This window comes from Salvia miltiorrhiza, chromosome 3, assembly GCF_028751815.1.
Source record: "Salvia miltiorrhiza cultivar Shanhuang (shh) chromosome 3, IMPLAD_Smil_shh, whole genome shotgun sequence".
Taxonomy (NCBI): domain Eukaryota; kingdom Viridiplantae; phylum Streptophyta; class Magnoliopsida; order Lamiales; family Lamiaceae; genus Salvia; species Salvia miltiorrhiza.
The window spans coordinates 5,772,210-5,793,030 of record NC_080389.1 but is presented as its reverse complement, the minus strand read 5'-3'; the positions used below and the strand labels follow the sequence as shown (position 1 = coordinate 5,793,030).

Sequence of the window (20,821 nt, the reverse complement as noted above, 5' to 3'; positions counted from 1 at the left end):
AAATGACTACATAATCGTTTCATTAGTAATAAATACCCCCACTGCCCCCCTCTAGCTACGTCAATGCCTCTAGAATTATTGTTTGTGGCACGAGGCAAAAGCGTGTCGTCGCCCGCCACGACCCCACCCCCATCTTTAATCACCTTGAATATTGTCGCTATCGAACAACGACTTTGACGCAAACCTCACATCAATACAAATACAATAATAATGCTCCATTTATTTAAATGTTCACAACCAAGCATAATAGGAAATTAAACCAAAATATGGAAGAAAAAAAAATCAACTGGGTTGTCAAAGCTCAATACCATTTGAATTGGGAGCAAATGAGCCCAATAGAATAAGTGGCAAAAGGCCCAATTTCAAACTTTTAGGCTTTAGTCAAGATGAAGTTTGATTAAAAATCAATGTGGAATAAGAGACGTGACTTACGAAAGAAAATGAAAATTAAAAAAATAGAGAACTTTTAAAATGCTTGAATTCTAAAATGCCACATAGGTAAGTTTGGTTTTCCTATTATAATTAACAAAAATGTGCTACTTAAATGTTGAAAATTTGAGAAATCTCTCTTCAGAACAAACATGTGTAGTTTCATGGTATTCATCGCTTAACTTATTAAAACTATGATGATGATACCATTGTTTGAATTCACGTTCATGTAGATTGAGTAATTCAAATTAAAAAATTAATCAAAATTTATTTTTTTAGCGAAGAAATGAGAGGATAAGAATAATTAATTTATGTTCATCCATGGAGAATAATTATTGAACTTGAAACATAGATTTGGAAAAAGAATACAAAATAATATAAGTTATTTAGCAAATTCGACAACTGGTTTGGTTGGCCAAACACAAGAAACCCGAAATTATTTTTCTTATGGAGACAAAGCTTTTGGTGAATGAGTGGATGCCGGTTCTGGTTAAGATTGGCTACAGGAATTTTTTTGCCACTGATTGTGATTGTTGGGCTGGTGGTCGACGTGGTGGTTTGTGCCTTATTTGGTCGGATGATTTGGTGCTGAATTTAAAATCTTTTTCCTCACATCATATTCTTGCGACAGTTGAGGATGGGATTCGGTCTTCTTGGGACTTTTGTGGGATTTATGGCTGGAGTCGAACCGAGGAGCATACGCTTACTTGGGAGCTTTTATCATCTCTTATCCCGCAAGTTCAGGAGAGATGGCTCTGTGGGGGAGACTTTAACGAGACTATGTATCATTTTGAGAAGAGGGGTGGTAGTACAAAGGCTGATGAAAGGCTTGCTAAATTCAGGGAAACTGTGGATGCTTGCGGTTTGATGGACTTGGGGTTTGTTGGAGACCCTTTCACTTGGAGTAACAACCAGCGGGGGGCTGATAATATTATGGAGCGGCTGGACAGAATCTTCGGTAGTTTGGCGTGGATTGATACGTTTCCAGGTTATGAAGCAACTCACTTGATTCGAAAAAGTAGTGATCATTGCCCTATTTTCCTAACTTTGGAGAAGGCAGCTGAGGAAACTCAAAATAGGCCGAAACCCTTCCGATTTGAAGCTATGTGGCTTAAAAATGATAGTTGTTTACCCCTTTGCGAAAGGTTATGGGAGAATGGCGGTTTTGGGAGTTCAGTGGAGGAGATCAGTTTGAAGATTGAGGCGATGGGCAGGGAGTTAAAGATTTGGGAAAAAAATGTGTTTGGGCAGGTGAGAAAGCGCTGCGGTGCTATTAGGAAAGAGATGGAGGAACTTCAAAAACCACAGCGCAATGCAGATACTAGAGATGCTCAGCACCATCTCGAAGAGGAGCTTGACGATCTCATGAAAAAAGAAGAGTTGATGTGGAAACAAAGGTCAAGGGCCGATTGGTTGGCTGAAGGGGATAGAAACACTGGTTTCTTCCATAGAATGGCGGAGGGAAGAAAAAAGCGGAACCATATTAAAGAGATTCAAAGGGCAGATGGTACTTTGACCAAGAGCAACGATGATATGGATGAAGTGTTCCGTGCCCACTTTCAGGAGCTGTTCACGTCGGGATCGCCCCATAACCCTGCAGAAGTTCTTGATTCCATTGACCCTATCGTCACTAATGAGATGAATCGCGATTTGACGGCTCTTTACACCGAAATGGAGATTGTTCAAGCTTTGAAACAAATGCATCCGCTCAAAGCTCCTAGTCCTGATGGTATGCCCGTCCTTTTTTATAATTCTTGTTGGTCTGTTGCTAAATTAGATGTGGTCCCTATGATTCTTGATATTCTGAATAATGGTGCTTCCCCGGCTCCTCTTAATTCCACCTTTATTTGCCTTATACCAAAAAAGAAAAAATGTGTTTTGCCTTCTGAGTTCCGCCCCATTAGTCTTTGTAATGTGGTCTATAAAATAATTTCCAAAGTTGTTACCAATCGCCTTAAGTTGTGTCTTCCTTCTATTATTCACGAGAGTCAGTCGGCTTTTGTGCCTGGTCGTCACATTTCTGATAACGCTTTATTAGCTTTTGAAATATTTCATATGATGAAGCTTAATAAGGCTAAGGCTCATGGTGTTTTTGCTTTCAAACTGGATATGGCGAAAGCCTACGATCAGGTTGAGTGGAGCTTTCTTGAGGATATTATGTTACATTTGGGTTTTGCTGATTCGTTTGTGAACTTAATTTTGCGGTGTGTCTCTACTATTTCTTTTCGTGTGTTGGTGAATGGTTTTCCAGGGAGCAAGTTTGAACCTAGTAGAGGTTTGCGCCAGGGAGACCCCTTATCCCCGTTCCTGTTTTTGCTTTGCGCTGAAGCGTTGTCGGGCCTGTTGCGAAGAGCAGAGACTAGGAATCTTCTTCATGGGGCTCGCATTTGCCGCACCGCCCCAAGGGTGAGCCACTTACTTTTCGCTGATGATTGCATCATTTTTGGACGTGGAAATGAGGCGGAGGTGGCTGTGGTGTGTGATATTTTGAAGGTGTGTCTGGACAGAGGGTGAATCTTGATAAATCCACAATTTCTTTTAGCAGCGGTATTTCTGAGAATGTGCAGATGCAGCTTGCTAATCAATTGGGTGTACAACGAAGTGGGCAGCGTATGAATTATCTTGGTATACCAAACTCGATTGGGCGATCAAAATGTGAAGTTTTTCAGATGTTGATTGATAGAACTAGGAAAAAAGCGAAAGAATGGAAAAGGTGTTTTCTCTCAGGTGCGGGAAAAATGGTTCTCATAAAATCGGTTCTTCAATCGATCCCAACCTATATCATGAGTTGCTTTGATATACCGGACCAAATTTGTCAACGGTTGAACAGCGTGGCAGCGAGTTTCTTTTGGGGTCAAAAAAATGACGAGAGAAGGATTCATTGGCGGAGCTGGAAAAACCTTTGTTGTGCTAAGGGGGATGGTGGTTTTGGTTTTAGAGATATTAGTCTCTTTAACCAGGCTATGTTGGCTAAACAGGCTTGGCGGCTGCTTACTCATGATTCGTCACTTTTGGCTCGCTCTCTGAAGGCGAGATGTTACCCGAGAATAGATATTCTCTTAGCTAGTAATGCTCATAACCCATCTTTTACTTGGAAAAGCATATTAGTAGGTAGAAATCTGTTAGCGGAAGGTATTGCGTGGAGAGTGGGAAGGGGAAATCGTATTCGGATAGGAGTGGATCGTTGGCTTCCGGATGGTAATGGTCTTTTTGAAACAGCAAAGGTGAGGGACATACATGCGAATATGAAAGTTGAAGAGTTGTTCAGGGAGGAGTCTCATGTCTGGGATGATAGCAAACTGATAGAGGTGATGGATGCGAGTGAGCGATGGAAGGTGGTTGCGCAAATGCGAGGCGTTCCCAATGTGATGGATAAACCATTCTGGCCTGGCGGGAGATTCAATATGTATTCTGTTCGGTCGGGTTATCGACTGGCCCTCCAGATTCAAAGTAGGAATGAGGCTTCGACTTCGTTATCTTTAAGTGGGATGTGGAAGTGGATTTGGGGGCTTGAGGTTATCCCTAAAGTGAAGTTGTTTATGTGGAAATGTGTAGCTAATGTTCTTCCTGTGCCGTGTGCTTTGAGGAGCCGTTCGATTGATATTGATCCTATTTGCAAGCGGTGTGGTGAGTTCGAAGAGTCAGCGGAGCATGCCATTAGGGATTGCAATTGGATGAAGATGTTGTGGGCTGTGTCTCCCATGCGTTTACAGCCTATAGCTCAGGATGAAAATTGCTCTTTGGTGGATTGGTTTGATCTGATGCGACGCAGCCCTCAAAAGGAAGCTCATGCAAAGTTTGCAACAGTTGCTTGGGCTTCTTGGTTCGCGAGAAATCTGCTGGTGTTCCAAAATAAAGAGATTAGACATGTTGAATGCCTCGACATAGCGCAGAGGGCGTTGTGGACACCTCCTGTTTGTGCGGCGTCGAACCAACAACGAGCAAATACGATTGATTGCAGCAGGGAGGGACAGGTGAAAATTTCCTGCGATTCAGCTATTCGTGGTGGTCAAGGAGTTGGTGTTGGGGTGGTGATGACTGATGCTCAGGGAGAGATTATTAGTTGCAGATATGGTTCTCTTTTGGGGGCCTACACGGTGGTCGAAGGAGAGGCTCTTGCCATTCTGGAAGGAGTTAAGATGGGTAGGGATTTTGGCTTTCAAGATGTTATTGTGGAGCTTGATTGTCAAACTCTTTATTGGATGCTTATTAAAAAAGAGAAAGACATGTCTTACCTTGGGGATACGCTGCAGAACATATACAGTTTGCTGAATTTGTTTCGTCATTTGACGTTTAGCTGGACTCCACGAGAAGGAAACGCCGAAGCTGATAGTTTAGCCTCCTATGCTCTGTTTAATTCTTTGCCTTTTGCTACTGTTGGAGCTTTTCCTGCTGATGTACACGTTGTTGACTCTTGATCTATGATAAGTCCTTTGCTTTTCCTCAAAAAAAAAAAAAATAAATAAGTATATAATATTTTTCTGAATTATTTTATGATTAATATGATCAATTTTGTGTTCAATCATGGACAATAATTATTGAATTTATTACATATCTTTAGAAAAGAAAAAAAAAATTGCTAAGAAAATTACTCTTTCTTAATTAATATTCTGATCAATATGATCAATTTCATGTTCAGTCATGAAGAATAATTATTGAACTTAGTACATAGTTTTGGATAAAAAATAAGAAATTAAAATTATTAAGAAAATTATTATTTCATTATACTAATAAAAATTAAATATATAATAATTTTCTTAATTAATTTACGATCAATTTTATGTTTAACCATGGAGAATAATTATTGAATTTAGTATACGGCTTTAGAAAAAAAGGAAACGGAAATTACTAAGGAAATTATTCTTTCATTATATAAATAAAAAATATAAATTAAGAATTTATATAATGATAACTTAAGATAAATAGAAATAATTATGGGCATAATAACATATAAGCACATGAATTAAAATAATGTATTAAATGCATTATTGAATTCAATATAAATAAAAATTAAATATATACTCCTTCCGTCCACGAAATAATTTCCTATTTTTCCTTTTTGGGACGTCCAAAAAAAAGCTTCCTACTTATTTTTGGACTATACCCCACTACTCTCAATACTAATTAAAACAACTTTTTCACTATTCTCAATACACTCAACAACTTTTTATCCACTTTCAATACACTCAACAAACTTTTTTCTTAAAATCCGTGCCACCCTCTCCTATGAAGTTCCACTACAAAAAATACGCGATTTAGCGGCGGGAAATAGCGACGGCGGAGAGGCCGTCCTGAGTTCGAATCCCAAAGGTAACAAAAATTTATTTTTCACAATTCATACCTTTGTACAGCGAATTCATACGTGTTCTACATAATATTAAAACACAATAATTAAATGACAAATTAATATTCACCGACGGTGATCCACGCCATCGGTAATCACCGACCGCGGTCGCCGTCGATAAGTGTGTTATATCTAAACCGTCTATTTTGTCGTCGGTAAATAGTCGGTAATTACCGAGGGTCGGCGTGTCCTCGATAATTTTTCTCGGTATTTGCCCCTTTTTTTGTAGTGTAACACATTTAACATTATATTATAGGGTTAATAAAAGTTTTCACTATGAACAACACAAACCAATTTTTCATTTGACCTGATATTAAGGAAGTGACTGATTTTATTCAAAGGTTAATAACTAGATTTACACTTTATAGTGATTTTCTATCTTAGTTTAAATATTACTATCTTACATTTTGGTGATTTTAAAATTTTTAAATGGCCTTAACATTTTGTTGACTATGATATTTCTAGCGGTGCCCAAGATTTGAAAAATGACAAGTGGTTCAATACTTCTTTAGTGAGAACCACTAAAGACATCATAAACTCAAATGAGATAAAAATAATATTAATATCCATGCTTTTTTAAGGTCATATTAATATCCATATTGAGGTGTTTCGATCATAATAGTATTACAATACAAGTATTTATCTTACTATTTCTCTCTCAATTTATTGGTTGACACCTATGTAAAGGTAAAGTAATAGATTTTTACCTCACAAAATCATGATACTACGAAACCTGCATAAATAAAAGAGGCTATAAAAGTGTTTTAAAGGAAAGTAAAGTCGGATATCATTGCAAAAGGTGCAATAAGCCAATTTAACTACCATTATAAATTATAAGGTTTTCCTATTACTCCCTCCGTCCACAAAATTAATGGGTACCCATTTATGGACGGCACGCGTTTTAAAAAATATATTAATATAGTGTGAATAGAATAAGGGTCCCATTTTTTGAGAGTATTAATTTAAGGGAAAATAGGTACTCATTTCGTGGACGGACGAAAAAGAAAATATGATTACTCATTTCGTGGACGGAGGGAGTATTATTTTTTCTAAGTTAAAGCGTAATACTATTATATGCATTTAATGACTATTTATTTTATATCTCATTATTAAATTTTTGATAAAGATAAATGAATTATACTTTCAGTTCTTTCTTATTTTACAATATCCAAATCATACTGATCTATTGTCTTTTTTGAATTATTATTTTAGATATTACATGAAGGTGCTTGTGGAAGATGACACTGCGTAGGCGTTTTTACATTGTTCCGAGGACTGTGTGCTTTAATTACTGAAAAAAATTGCTACTCAATTATTAGAATAGATGGATTGGAGAGTGAGGCGGCAATTCATTCTCTAAAAAAAAGATCACTTAATCATTCAAATTTTAATCATTTTTAATTTTATTTTTAAAAAGACCACTTAATCTAAAATTTAAATTTTAAATTTGAAAAAGATATATTTAAATTTGAATTTGAAATTTAGATATTGTCTATCGTCATTTATATGTTGATGCTCAAGCACGCACCTTTTGAAATTGCATGTCACATTTTGTGAAAACAAATTAATTATCTTTACTTTTTAATGTGATAAACAACGTTTGACTCACATGTACATGCCTAGTAGACCCTTAATGTTTATATCTAAATTTATTTTATAAAAAATAAGCAAGCACTTCTTAGTATACTTTTTTAGTTGTTTGTCCGTATAAAAATATTATTAAATTTTAAAATATATTTATCTTCTTTTTGTTTCTTGCAAAAAATAGATGTCGAAAAAGCAACGAAAAAACCACTTTATAATATATATATATATATATATATATATATATATTTATTATAGTCTGAAATGTAATGTAAACTTATTTTTTAAGTAATAAATTTCAATTATCATGGCATTTATTTTAATTAAATGTGTTAATATTATCACTTTATAATATTTAAGAATTTGTTAATGTATCAAAACTTTAAAATAACTAGGTCAAAAGATACTCGTCGAATTTCGACGGGTTATCCACTACTAGGGGTAACAACGTTCCCCCAATTACAATTTATCTGTCAAGTTTAAGAATTAAATTATTTTAATTATTTCAAGACCTATACATGGCATTGGAAAATCACTTTAATCTAGTATCTACAAATAAAAGAGCTAAAATAATAATATTTATAGCAAATTGTAATTATTTTAATGCTAGTATATTATTTCTATACGAGAATTTGAAATATGTTTAACCACATTTATAAATTAAATTCTTTTTTTGAGAGAATACAAATTAAATTATTGTATTTGAAAGTAAATTATGATTTAAAGCAACATGAATTTAGTTCTATGTTATTATACCAAAACAGCCCATTATTATTCTCGTTCAAGTTTATCACATTTTCAAGAAAATGTGATTTGTAATATTCTGATATTCTTCAAATGGTTCGTTTCTTCTCATCACCCGTAATATTATGTCATTTTTCAGTGCCACCATAATGGGTGATTAATTAAGTGGCTCATATTTGATTCCCATTAAAATAATGGACGTGATTAATTGAAAATTAATTACCATGCGTTAAGGTTAATTTGTGAAAAATAAATTTTCCTTAATCAATGTGCAAAAGTGTAGAACACAAATTAATGTTTCAACAAGCACAAGACACTCCATTTCTTGTTACACACAGACACAAGAATAACAGAAGATGAGTAAAGTAAAATTGATCAGTTTATTGAGTAACTATGTTGATGTGTTGCGGTAGATTCCCAGTCTTCAGCATGGGGCATCGAACGATTCGGAGATGTTTGAGCTTCGGCATTCCACCTTCTTCTATGATGACGCTCTTCAGTTCAGACAAATCTCGAAAAGCCAGGGCTTCGAGGCTGGGGAACCCGTCGCACAAAACTAGCTTGAGAAATAAAAGCTTTGGAAGCTTACCCAGCTCTGCCATCGGATCATCATGTAGCTGGGAATGCGTCAACGTGAGGTGAGAAAGATTTGGAGGAAACATACTCGCACTTGGACATTTTGACATCTTACCTTTCAGTTTAAGTTTGGTGAGATTGGCGAGCTGCGGCACAGCTAATGCTACGTCAGTAGCATAATAATACGGCCATATTAAGTGAAGTATGACAAGATTCTGCATCTTCTCCAATGACGCTCTCGCTTTGATAAACTCTTCACGCTTTATCCCTCCTAACCGTATGCCTAATTCACGAAGATGGCAACTACTCGTTAGAGTTGACTTCATCCAATCCTTGTGCCTTATTCCTCTCAAACACTCAATATTTTTATTCCACATGTTTTTATTTGTCGGTCCACGGCCAATACCTGCGCTGATGAAGTAACGTAGCTTGTCCATTTTCAATGAAACTAGTCTTGGAAAATATACCATGCACCTTTTCATGTCAACAAGCTCGAGGTTTCTAAGATGATCAAACCAACATGCATGGGAGTTTTACGGGGCCTCCATAATATGAGTATATTCTCAAGCACTTCAATCCAATCAATAACCGAAAAGAGTTGGGAAATCTTTTGAAGGCAGTGGCTTCAATCTCGACTGTCTTAAGGAGTTGATAGCCCTTCCAGTAATGAGGTGGAGTGGTTATAAATCTATAATCATCATGGACGTTAAGTAGGAAAAGAGAGCGTACATGCTTATTTTGATTCGACGAGGAAGTCTCAAGATTTTTGGCATAGACAACACGATGGCGAGGCTTATTGGATGATTCTGATGACATCCCTCCGTCCCCCTTTACTATCTCCAAACCTATTTCCTCCTTTGCTTTTCTTAAGCAAACGTCACGGACAAGATCATGGATGTGACAACTTATGACTTGATCATTGACGTGTAGATCTTGAATTCTAACCATGCTTCGATTGATCAGCTCATTTAAATAACCTCTTCCTATCTCATCAATACTTCTACTTCTTTCCTTTTGGATCAAGCCTTGTGCATCCCATAGCTTTACTAGCCTTTTTGTTGGGATAGTAAAGTCTTCTTTGAAAAAGGCTAGGCACAAGAAGCATGATTTTAGTTGGGGAGACAAGTTCTGATAACTCAACTCCAAAATTGTTGATACGCCGCTTTCGGTCCTTCCCAAATAAGAGTTTAATTGGGTAAGAACTTGTTCCCATCCATTCTTGGTTTGTGTTTGCCTGAGTAAGCCTCCTACCACACTGATAGCTAATGGTAGACCATCGCATTTTTGCAAGATTTGTGTGCCCACACTCTCGAATTCGTCTGGACATTTGCCAATTGTGCTGCCAATGAATGCCTTCTTCAACAACAATTCCCAACTTTTTTTGGAGTCTAAGAGACTCATTTTGTGGACGTATTGATCATACTTTGCAATAATCTTGTTGCGGGTGGTAACCAACAATCTACTCGCTTTATCTGTCCATCAGAGTAACGACTGATTAATTCAAAAAAACTCAACAATAATATTTCGAAATGCTACTATTTTTATATTTTTATCTATATGGCTATAGTTTTTATAACTATTATATATTTTTTGCTAAAATAGGGTGTTGCCTCAAAAGAGTGTCCAAATGGCAACTACAGTGAACATTATATATATTCAATCATTTTCATATCATTGTGAAAGTAGATTTAGGCAATAATCTATGAAGTATAGGTTAGTGGGGCAATTGCCCCTTCTATTTTTATTTTTTTAGTATATGTATATATATATAATTATAAAAATATGTATATTTTTGCCCCACCAAAAATTTGAGCAAAAAGGGGCAATCATGTGTGATTGGCAAATAGACTTAACAAAATTTGATTTCTTTTTTTTTTGGTCATATACCTTACGGAGAGAGAAGATACAAATAAATAAATAAAAGATGTATAGGAAAGAGAAATTGTGGTTATTTTTTTCCACAAGTTTCATTTTATCAAAAGAAAATATGAAACGGTATTCTCTTATTATAAATTACCGTATTTTCACTCTAGGTTATGTTCTGTCTCTGTCTGTCTTCTACTGTAATGAAAACGGAAAAAATATATATATATATTCATCAACAAGTTGAGAATTCTTTCATCTTCACAATCGATTTTTCAACTTGAGGATTACAAGGTATACAAAATCAACTACTTTAAATATTTTTTTTTTGTTATTACATAGTATTGTTAAATTTTTTAATTAATTTGTCATCAAATAGGAGTGGACAGATTTATTATCAGACATCAAATATGAATGAAGAGGCAAGTCAAAGAGAAAAAGCTCCTCAAGAACAAGTTCCCGCCATTCAATAGTGGAAAGAGCTTTTTATGCCATGAAGATTGTTAAAAGCCGACTTCGAAATCGAATGGGTGATCGTTGGATGAATGATTGTTTAGCTACTTATATTGAGAAAGAAATTTTTGAGACAATTGACAATGAGATGATATTACGTCGCTTTCAGAATATGAGTAATCGTAGGGAATTATTGTAAAAATATTTTAGTATTATATAATTTTTGTAAAAATTATTTAATTTTTTTTATCATGTTTTGCCCACCGTCTTTAGGGGCCTGGCTCTGCCCCTGGTGAGGATAGGTTCTACCCAGCCCAGATAGCCCAACCAGATCGAGTCCGGCCTGCCCCCACCGCCTTTTCTGTAACCTCGACCAACGTAAATGATACTACTCACAACAAATGATAGTTTTATTAACAACAAAAATGACACTTTTATCAATAATAAATGAAATCAAGCACATAAAATACGACATTTATTTGGACCATCATTTGGGCTTTTTCTCCAAAATATTTTACCCTAAGGATAATTATAAAACCATACCAATTGGCGCTTGTTAGCTAGCAAAAATAAAATTAAATGTTAAAATAATTACATCACCTTAATTGGATTGAATAAATTGTTTAAAAAAAATTGAATTGAATAAACCATAATTAATTATCACAAAATTAAAGCATACAAATTGAAAGTGGAGAAGAAATATCCAATAAAATAAGATTTAAAACAAATTAAAATAGGATAAATGGTATAGTTTACCTTGTTGATCTGGGAAAGCAGTGATGAGAGATTCCAAATGTTCCTTCTCCCAAACATCATCCAGAACTATCAAATATGATTTTCCCTCCAATTTCTTATAAAGCATTTCTTGAAGCTTTTGTAGGAGATATAGCTTGTCCTTGGTTGACTCCTCCAATTCACGCACCTTTTGTTTGTCAGAGTCCGACAGCTCGAAGATAAGCTGCTTGATCGTCTCGTGTGGTGTAAATTCACTCGACACCACAACCCAACCACGGTGATCAAATGGACCATAAACGACGTCAGGGTGGTTGTATATTTCCCGGGCAAGTGTGGATTTCCCGATCCCACCCATGCCCTCTAACACCGCAATGGAAAGCCCTTTCTTCTCCTCACACAAAATCGATTCTTGCAGCAGCTTTTCCACATCATCTTTAACGCCCACAAGGTGTTCGTCTTTTTGCCAAGGGCACAACCGCCGCCGCAATTCAACTTCCCATCTCGATGCCGACTCGGCCGCCTCTCCGAGATCCTTGATCCCGTACCTCTCGCGGCTTTTGTCAATGGCATCAAGCCTAGCTCGGATCGACTCAATCTCATCCCCAATTCTGTCGAGGTGGTACATACGCTTCGGCGAGCTTGTACTTTTTTCGAAGAGCCCCCAATTCTTGGCACTCTCAACATTGAGAAGGAAGATCTCGATGGTATCTTGGGCATCTTGAGCTAACTCTCTAATATCCGAGATCCAATTACGCACGCTCTCGTCTTCAAATTGCTTTTTGTTGGCGTCTTTGAGAAAGGATTGCATCCTCTTCAGCTCCTCTCTCAGCAAATCCACCTTTCCGTCGACGCCTCGCAGGAATTTAACCTTCTGGATGAGCTGATCGCCCAGTAGTTCGACCAAAGATGAGATCGCCGCCTCCGCTGCCATAATGATAACTGCTAAATTTTGATCAAATTAAATTAGGTGTTGGCTTTAGCAATAAATCATTGTTGGATCACAGCTCCAAGAATCAACAATCAACGCAGCGGCAGCAACACACTCAAGAAAACCAGCTACCAAATCAGCTCACAACACTCTTGATGAGCGAAGAAAGAAATTCAAGAAACGTTTTATTCACAGATCAACAAAGTGCAGATACAATACAATGAGAATAATAAGCAGAAATCATAGAAGCAATCACAAGCTCTATCTCACTTTCCTCTCCAATTTTTCTCTCTCTCCTCGTGTTGTAAACTGATAATGAAAGACTATTTCAACTTAACTACAAAGATTTAGCTTATATATCAATCAAATGGACTCAATCTCAGCCCTTCAATCCGAAGAAGATCATAGTAGAGTTCCTCCCCTTTTCCCGAAAAGGAAATGGTTAATAGTGTTTTATGTCCCGAACTTTCAATGTTTTTCATAAAATGTCTCGAACTTTCATTTTCTCCTAAAAAACCCTGAACTTTCATCGTTTTCAAAAAAATATCTCGAACTTTCGTTTTCTTCTAAAAAAGCATGAATTTTCAGTATTTTATATATAATGTTTCAAACTTTCGTCATATTCCATAAAATGTCATGTTATACAAAATCAAGTAACCGAAAAATGACTCATTTCGCCAGAGAAGTCTCAAATTATCATGCAAGTGGTAAGAGTCCCGATATTTTATGGAAAACGTTGAAAGTTCTAAGTTTTTTAAGAAAAAATGAAAGTTCGAAAATTTTTATAAAGAACCTGCAGAAAATTCGGAACATAAAACACTATTAACCCATAAATAATTTGGAATCGTTCAAAACATAAAACACTATTGTTTGCTTTGGTGATGGATGTGTAAAAGTGTATGTCGGAGATAAGGCACATCTTTATGCACATGGTGCTACACTAATTGGCCCCAAGAAAATGTTAAAAATATACTCCCTATAAAGTAAAGGGAAAAGTTGTTTGGCCATATCTAATCATAATATGGCAGATAATCACAATTAAATTTATGTATTTGATTTTTTGTGTTTAAAATAAAAATAGTATTTGATTATTTTATTTTTTACACATTATACCTCTTTTTTAAATTTTTTAGAATTTTTGTATTTTTTTAAAAAAAATTGCAAAATAGATTAAAAAAATTACAATGTGTACTTATAATAAAGGGTCAAGGTGCAAATGCACCCCTAAGGTAGACACCCTAGAGCATATACCCTCATACTCAACATTGGATCAAATAAACTTCTGAAGTTCACAAATTTAAATAATTAAATCCACATGGCAAACAGTACTGTTACCCGTCCGTTAGTTCTATAATTTTTTTTTTATTATTTCTAATGTGGGTCCCACATTTTCAAAAGTCCAATAGCAGAAGGCCATGTGTCCCCTTCCACTCCTCTTTCTCTTCACCCTCTCCAAGCAAACAGCCATCACCGGGGTCAATGGCACCACTAAAATTCAGAGTTGGAGATCTGTACAACAACTGCAAATTGATCGAAGCGCCATATCTGGAAATTCTAATTTAATTACTTAAATTTGTTGGACTTCGAAGACTTATTTGATCCAATATCGAGTATGGAGAATTATAAGATATAGGAATGTCTACTTTAAGGGTACATTTACATCTTAACCCTATAATAAAACTAGAAACGTATTTTTTATTTTAAACAAAATATTTAACATATGCGTACTAAATATGCCAATAAAGTGGTAAAGTCTACCCTGGACATATGCGCACCTGCGCATCGCATCTAGATGCGAACACGTGTCCCGCAAAGAAAATCCATTCGGTCCAATATTTGATATCTCTGCTCCGGTTTGCTTTATTGTAGTGTCCGGTTGAGTGAAACCACTATTTTATAAAAAAAGTGGTTGTTTTGGAATAGGCTTTCGTGTGGCAATAAAATGATGCCACGTGTCCCCTATAAGAATTGCATGCAGGAGACATTTTTGAATAGGATTATACTTTACCTCCTAGCCCCTAGGACACCTTTCGAACAAATGTTTGTTAATGTGTTTGAAGATTCATTATTAGCAGTTAGATATACTCCATTTTCGCATCTTTTTTCCAACTTGAATTTTTTTGAAATGTTTGTTTTTTTTCATTTTCTCCATTTTAAGCTTCTTTTTTTTTTCTTTTCTATTTTCGCATTTTTTTCCAGTTTGAATTTTTTAATAATTTACTGAATTTTTAAAATGTCTTTTTCAACCAATTAGACTAAGTTATTACTATTTCTTAAATTTTATCACGACCTACGATTTATTATTATTATTATTATTATTATTATTATTATTATTATTATTATTATTATTATTATATTGAATTGTATCTACTAATTTATACTAGTTCATAAAGATTAACACATTTTTAAAGAAAGAGAGCGAAAGCTAAATAGATTGCACAAATTGACATAAAAATAATCAAATATTCAAAAAGATGTAAAAACAAAGAATAAAATGGGGGAAAAACGGATCTGAACGTGAAAGAAATAACTGAAAGCATGTTATTCTTTAAATGTTAATAACATATTTATTTCAATATTATCCCTCCTTTATAGTGTAAATGAGGAATGAGTAATGGTTAAGTAGGAAATATGGAAAAAGAAATGAATGATTTAAATGGTGAAATTTTGTTTATCCTTCCTTTTCCTATGGTAAATTTACAACCAAAGAGAACGCACCCTAAGTGTATAATTTAAAGTTATACGATGAGAATGATACTTTATACACTAACATTAAAAGTGAATCATGAACCAATATATCTATTTCATCTTGTAACTCTAAGTGTATAATTTTCACTAATATTTTTTATTTAATATATTATCCAAAAATATTGTCCATTAATTATAGTGAAATGTAGAATATAATAGTGAAAATATTACCCGAAAATATTGTCCATTAATATGTCATACCATTCAAAAATATTTTAATATATCTTATCATTAATATTTTTCACTAATAGTTTTATTAATATATTATTCAAAAATATTTATTATTATTATATTATCTTAATAATGATTATTTTGGGTGGGCTTTTTTTGGCAAAGAATTGAGGAACACAAACTCATGATATATATATAGAAACAATAGATTCAACATACAACATCAAGATATCAAATATTGGACCGAATGGATTTTCTTTGCGGGACACGTGTTCGCATCTAGATGCGATGCGCAGGTGCGCATATGTCCAGGGTAGACTTTACCCAATAAAGTCACCATATTCTGTTAATTATTTAAGTCAGTGGCCGACAAATTTAAAGGTGGGATAGTGACAGGAAAAACCCTTCGTGCATTACATGTAATACATGAGTCCGTTAGGATCATGCCACGTGTCATGGCAAACTTGTAATTAACATATAGTTATGTATTAAAAATAATTCAAAATTTCTCCCTAACCATGGTTTCGGATAGGGCCCACTGTCCTTTTTCGTGTCAGCAGCACTCTTCTCCATGAAAACCGATGCAAAACCTTGATTCGAAGCCGGATTTTCGTGTTGTAGAAAAAAACACGCCGGTGAAAGCATATTCACGTAGGGCTAATCGTCGTGAGTCGATAGGTGGTCGGATTTTCTGAAATGGTGCCAAAAAAAAAGTCCCCGACATTGGTCCAAAATCTTGTGAAGCCATTGATGAACGCATCGTCGCCGGAAACACGCCGGTGAAGGTTGATATGGACTCAGCTGATGAAGGGCTATCTGAATCTGGGGCTAGAATTTGAAATGGCCGGAAAAAAAAATTCCCCGGCGTTTGTCTCGGGGTTGGCGCCAACTTATTTTTTATTTCATTTAAATTTAATGTGCTGAAAAGCTGTTGTCGTGTTTGTTAGTTGTTTTTTTCCATTTCGAATTGAGTAGGCGGCATCCGACGAGGTACGAACACTGTATTGTGTATTTTTGAAAACGGATTTCACCGGCGTATTACTCGTGTAGGAGTCCCAGGTATTGTTGTTATGATCCCTAATTTCTTATTTTCCCCAATTTCTTTTTGCTCATTTTTATTAGCTTGTGCGATTTGATGAAGTTAAATTTGAAGGCTGAAATTGAAATTCTTATTGGTAAACAATTCTATGAAGACCTCTCAAGTAAGAATTTAAAAGTTTATAATTATTTATGTTTGTTTGACATATAGTTACATTACATGTGATTCGAGTTTGTATTTTCAATTTGCTGATAGGATTCCCCTGTTTTGGATTTGAATATTCCCGCGGATATGGATATGGATTTGAATGGTAGACACCCATATGATGTTGAATTCGATTTAAATGTGGTTTTGGGTATGGACGAAAGCGATACTGATGACCGAGCACGTTCACATGAACATCGTAACGATGAAATGGATGATGAATGTGGTAAAGCTCCCTTCGGTGCAGATGCTTTGGGTATGGACGAAAGCGATACTGATGACCGAGCACGTTCACATGAACATCTAACGATGAAATGGATGATGAATGTGGTAAAGCTCCCTTCGGTGCAGATGCTTGGGGTATGGACGAAAGCGATAATTATGACAGAGAACCTTCACCTAGACATCTTAGTGATGAAATGGATAACGAATTTGGTAGAGCTCCATCTGGTCCAGGTGAGAAGAGTACTGAATGTGTTAATGACGAAAGTGTTCCAGATTTGAGAACAGATGAAGACTTAGTTGGAGAATTAAGAACCAAATTTTGTGTCGGTACCATACTAGTAGACGAAGTGTGGAAAATTCATGTTTTGTACTGTCATTACGCTCATCTTACGGGATTTAGCGTTCGAAAGGGCGAGCAAAGGTATTTTGGTAAGGATGGTCCGATTCAGTTCAAGGAATTCTTGTGTTCTTGTAGCGGATTGACTGACCCAAGTAGGTTGAGTTCGAGGGGGCCTGTATACAAGAAAATGATTACTAGGACTGATTGTCCAGCTAAGTTAATTGTTCAAAGGTATGATTTAGGTCCATTTAGCGTATTGGATTTTCAATCCGAGCACAATCATGAATTGGTACCAAAGGATCAGGCTTACTTACTTAGATCAAATCGTATGTTGACCTATGGCCACAAGGCCCTGCTTGAAGCTATGCAATCTGCCGGTATCGCTGTTAGTATTGCCTGCAAATTTATGGAAAATGAAAGCGGAGGGGTAGGGAACGTGGGTTTCACGAGGAAGGATGCTTATCATCACATGGAGCGTTTGAAGAGGGCAACCAAAGTTGCTAATGGTGATTCTATTGAGTTGCAAAAATATTTCACTACCAAAAGTAATGAGGAACCATATTTTTACTGGAAATACGAGCTCGATGATGACGGAAGATTGATGAATTTTTTCTTCCGTGATTCACGCAGTCTTGTGGATTATGAGGCTTTTGGTGATGTGTTATCCGTTGATACCACATACCGCACCAACCGTTATAATTTGGTTTGCACGCCCTTTGTTGGCATAAACCACCATCGGCGCAATGTTCTTTTTGGAATGGCTTTTATGTCTGATGAGACAACTTCATCTTTCCAGTGGTTGTTTGAGACATTTTTGGAGTCCATGAATGGCAAAGAACCTACGGTGATATTCACAGATCAGTGTCAGGCGATGATGAAAGCTATTGACGCAACTTTCAAAAGTGCGAGGCATCGTTTGTGTCAATGGCACATAAACCAGAATGCTCCTTCACATTTCGGTTCATTAAATGGGAATGTGGATTTTAAACGCTTGTGGTATAAATGCATGAATCGTGTAGATACTGAGATGGAGTTTGAGGAAACCTGGAACGAGATGATTGAAACGTATGACTTACAGAATCACAGCTGGTTTTCTGGTATTTATAGGCTTCGTCGAAGGTGGGCGGCTGTTTTCTCGCGAGGTATTTTCACTGCCGGACTGTTGGCAACTTCAAGAAGTGAGTCGACGAATAGGGTGATAAAAGAGGTGAGTCGGGCCAGTATTTCCTTATTTGAGTTTGTTAAGGAGTACGAAGCTATTCAAACAAGATGGCGAGTTAAAGAACGGGAGGAAGACACGCATTGTTTATTTCTACCTGGCCAATTTGTAGAAGGCAACGAGCTAGCGAAACAGATCGCCAGTGTGTACACGCGTACTGTATACAAAATATTCGAAGGCGAGGTCACGCATTCTTTCAATGTTATTCTGAATGAACACCCTGATGAGGTTGGGTCGATGTTGGAGTATTCTGCTACCTCAACAGTGCCTGAGTCGCGTGTTAGGAAGATTACGTTTGATCCGCAAAATAACCATGCTTTCTGCACTTGTGGTATGTGGGAAGATCAAGGAATATTGTGCCGACATATTCTAAAGGTGTACTATGTGAAGAATATAGTTCAGATTCCGGAACATTTCATTTTAATGAGATGGTCTAAATCGGCGAAGCAACGTACATCTTTACCTGCCAATGTGGGCGTTGATGGTGGTATAATGGAGTACATGCTCTTTGTGAACCAATGTATGCGACAAGTGTATGATATAGCTTCTTTCACAAAGGATTGTGATGCCGCTCGAGCATTGATCATAGAGCAACTACGGACATTAAGACTGGTAGTCTCGGCACAACTTGAGAATGAAAATGACATTGCTGGGGCCAAGACAAAGAAGCGTAACAATTCGAGTCAATTCCGAGATCCGAAGAAAATCAGACAACGATATACTCGAAAAACAGGTAACCACTTCGAAGCAGCACAGCGTGCCCGCAGGAGGACCACCCCGCGGCGTAATGGTATGTTCCGGAATTAATTATTTTGTAGTGCTGATTCTTTTTTAGAAGTAATAACAATATAAACTGTAAAAAAATTACATGCAAGGTGTTTCGAAGAAGAAATCTGGTGAAGCAACTCAAGAATCCGTGGCCAAGAAGACAATAAATTTCTTCTCCCAGGACACCTGTGGAAGTTTGAACGAGGATTTAGTTACACGGCTTATATAATGTGTGAACTTGTTGTTCCCGAATCAGTTAGCTTAATGTAAGGAGTTAATGAATGTGTGGACAAGCCTCTTCTTGAACTTGTTTAGGTTCTTCTTGGCATCATATCTTAAACATTTGAATTTTTAACGGCCAATCTGCTGTTAATAAGGAATTTATGTAATCCCTGAACTTTAATTTCCAACCTTGTGTTTCCATTTATACTTGAAAATTGAATACAGGCGGAAGGATAACATAAGCAACTACGTACATTAAGCTACAACCACGCACCAACTGCTTTCAAACACGAACTAACCAATAATTGACACCAAAATAACATATGCTAGAATACCTAAACAAGCACCGATTATGAACTGTTTCATGCTTTTTTTCTCCTCCAATCTTTTGATCTCAGCCTCTAACATCCGGATTTTCTTCAAGTCAGCTTCAACGTACATTCGTAGCCGAAAACATTCACCAATCCAAAAATTGAGTTTTGAATCGTCTTCATCTTCATCTTCTTTCGTTGAAATTATCTCTGGATCAACCCATTCAAAGTATCTACACTGAATCTGCAAAATTCGATTCAAAATAAAAATCAACAAATAAAAAACTACAGTAAAACTGTAAACTGAAATCACGCCTTTACTTTTTTGTCTTGGTGAGGACATCCCCAGAACCTCCGTCCAGGGTTAAGCTGGGTTCGCGATGTCTTCATCACCGCGGGTATTTTGCAGAAACACCGCTTCACTTCAGCGGGTGTCGATGGTGCCTTCATGGTAGAAGCGCCGGAGGACGAGGCCGAAGCCGAAGATTGGGCAGCCATGGAAGTACAAATGAATGAAGGATTGAATTCTAACCTAATTCTCTTATAGAGGGGGTTTGGGGTTTGGTGGTGGCCCAGCGGAGACCGACGCACGTACCCCCACTCCTGGGGGCACGTTCCCCTACAAATTTTAAATATTTTGCTGTAATATATACAATACAGATTATCAATTGAGCTGCTACCTCATTTGGTTTGGGCGCTGTTTGTCAATTGACAGGTCTTGTGTTCGAAACCCAGTATCACTTAAATGAGCAACATTTTGCTCTGATTATGCGTGCCTACTTTTTTTGAGAGCTATATACGTGCGCCTACTTTGTTAGGCTTTATTTCATTTTCTTTTCCTTTCAAATTGACAATCCTCAATAAAGTTTTAAACTTATAAATTTACAATCCTCAATAAACTTTAATTATTATGCAGTA

The 20,821-nt window shown here is 36.4% G+C and overlaps 2 protein-coding genes across 2 annotated transcripts in view; one reads left to right on the top strand and one right to left on the bottom strand.

Moving 5' to 3' along the window:
* The window catches only part of LOC131018199 (disease resistance protein RPH8A-like), a 47,779-nt gene extending 34,833 nt beyond the window's left edge, over positions 1-12,946 (bottom strand). Inside the window, exon 1 of the mRNA XM_057946924.1 lies at positions 11,750-12,946. Coding sequence (XP_057802907.1) covers positions 11,750-12,659 — 910 coding nt within the window. The 5' untranslated portion in view covers positions 12,660-12,946. The remainder of the gene's footprint in view (positions 1-11,749) is intronic.
* Positions 12,947-16,905: 3,959 nt separating this feature from the next.
* Positions 16,906-19,599, top strand: LOC131018198 (protein FAR1-RELATED SEQUENCE 5-like). Its single transcript, XM_057946923.1, has 3 exons — positions 16,906-17,074; positions 17,170-19,392; positions 19,478-19,599. The coding sequence occupies exons 1-3, from the start codon at positions 16,906-16,908 to the stop codon at positions 19,597-19,599; spliced, it is 2,514 nt and encodes an 837-aa protein (XP_057802906.1).
* The last annotated feature ends 1,222 nt before the right edge of the window (positions 19,600-20,821 follow it).

What these genes read in the sequence shown, in the direction of transcription:
- LOC131018198 (XM_057946923.1), top strand. Translation starts at nt 16,906, where the DNA reads ATGGATATGGATTTGAATGGTAGACACCCATATGATGTTGAATTCGAT. An exon ending in CTTCGGTGCAGATGCTTTGG is followed by an intron (nt 17,075 to 17,169) that starts GTATGGACGAAA and finishes CCTTCGGTGCAG; the next exon opens with ATGCTTGGGGTATGGACGAA. An exon ending in GACCACCCCGCGGCGTAATG is followed by an intron (nt 19,393 to 19,477) that starts GTATGTTCCGGA and finishes ATTACATGCAAG; the next exon opens with GTGTTTCGAAGAAGAAATCT.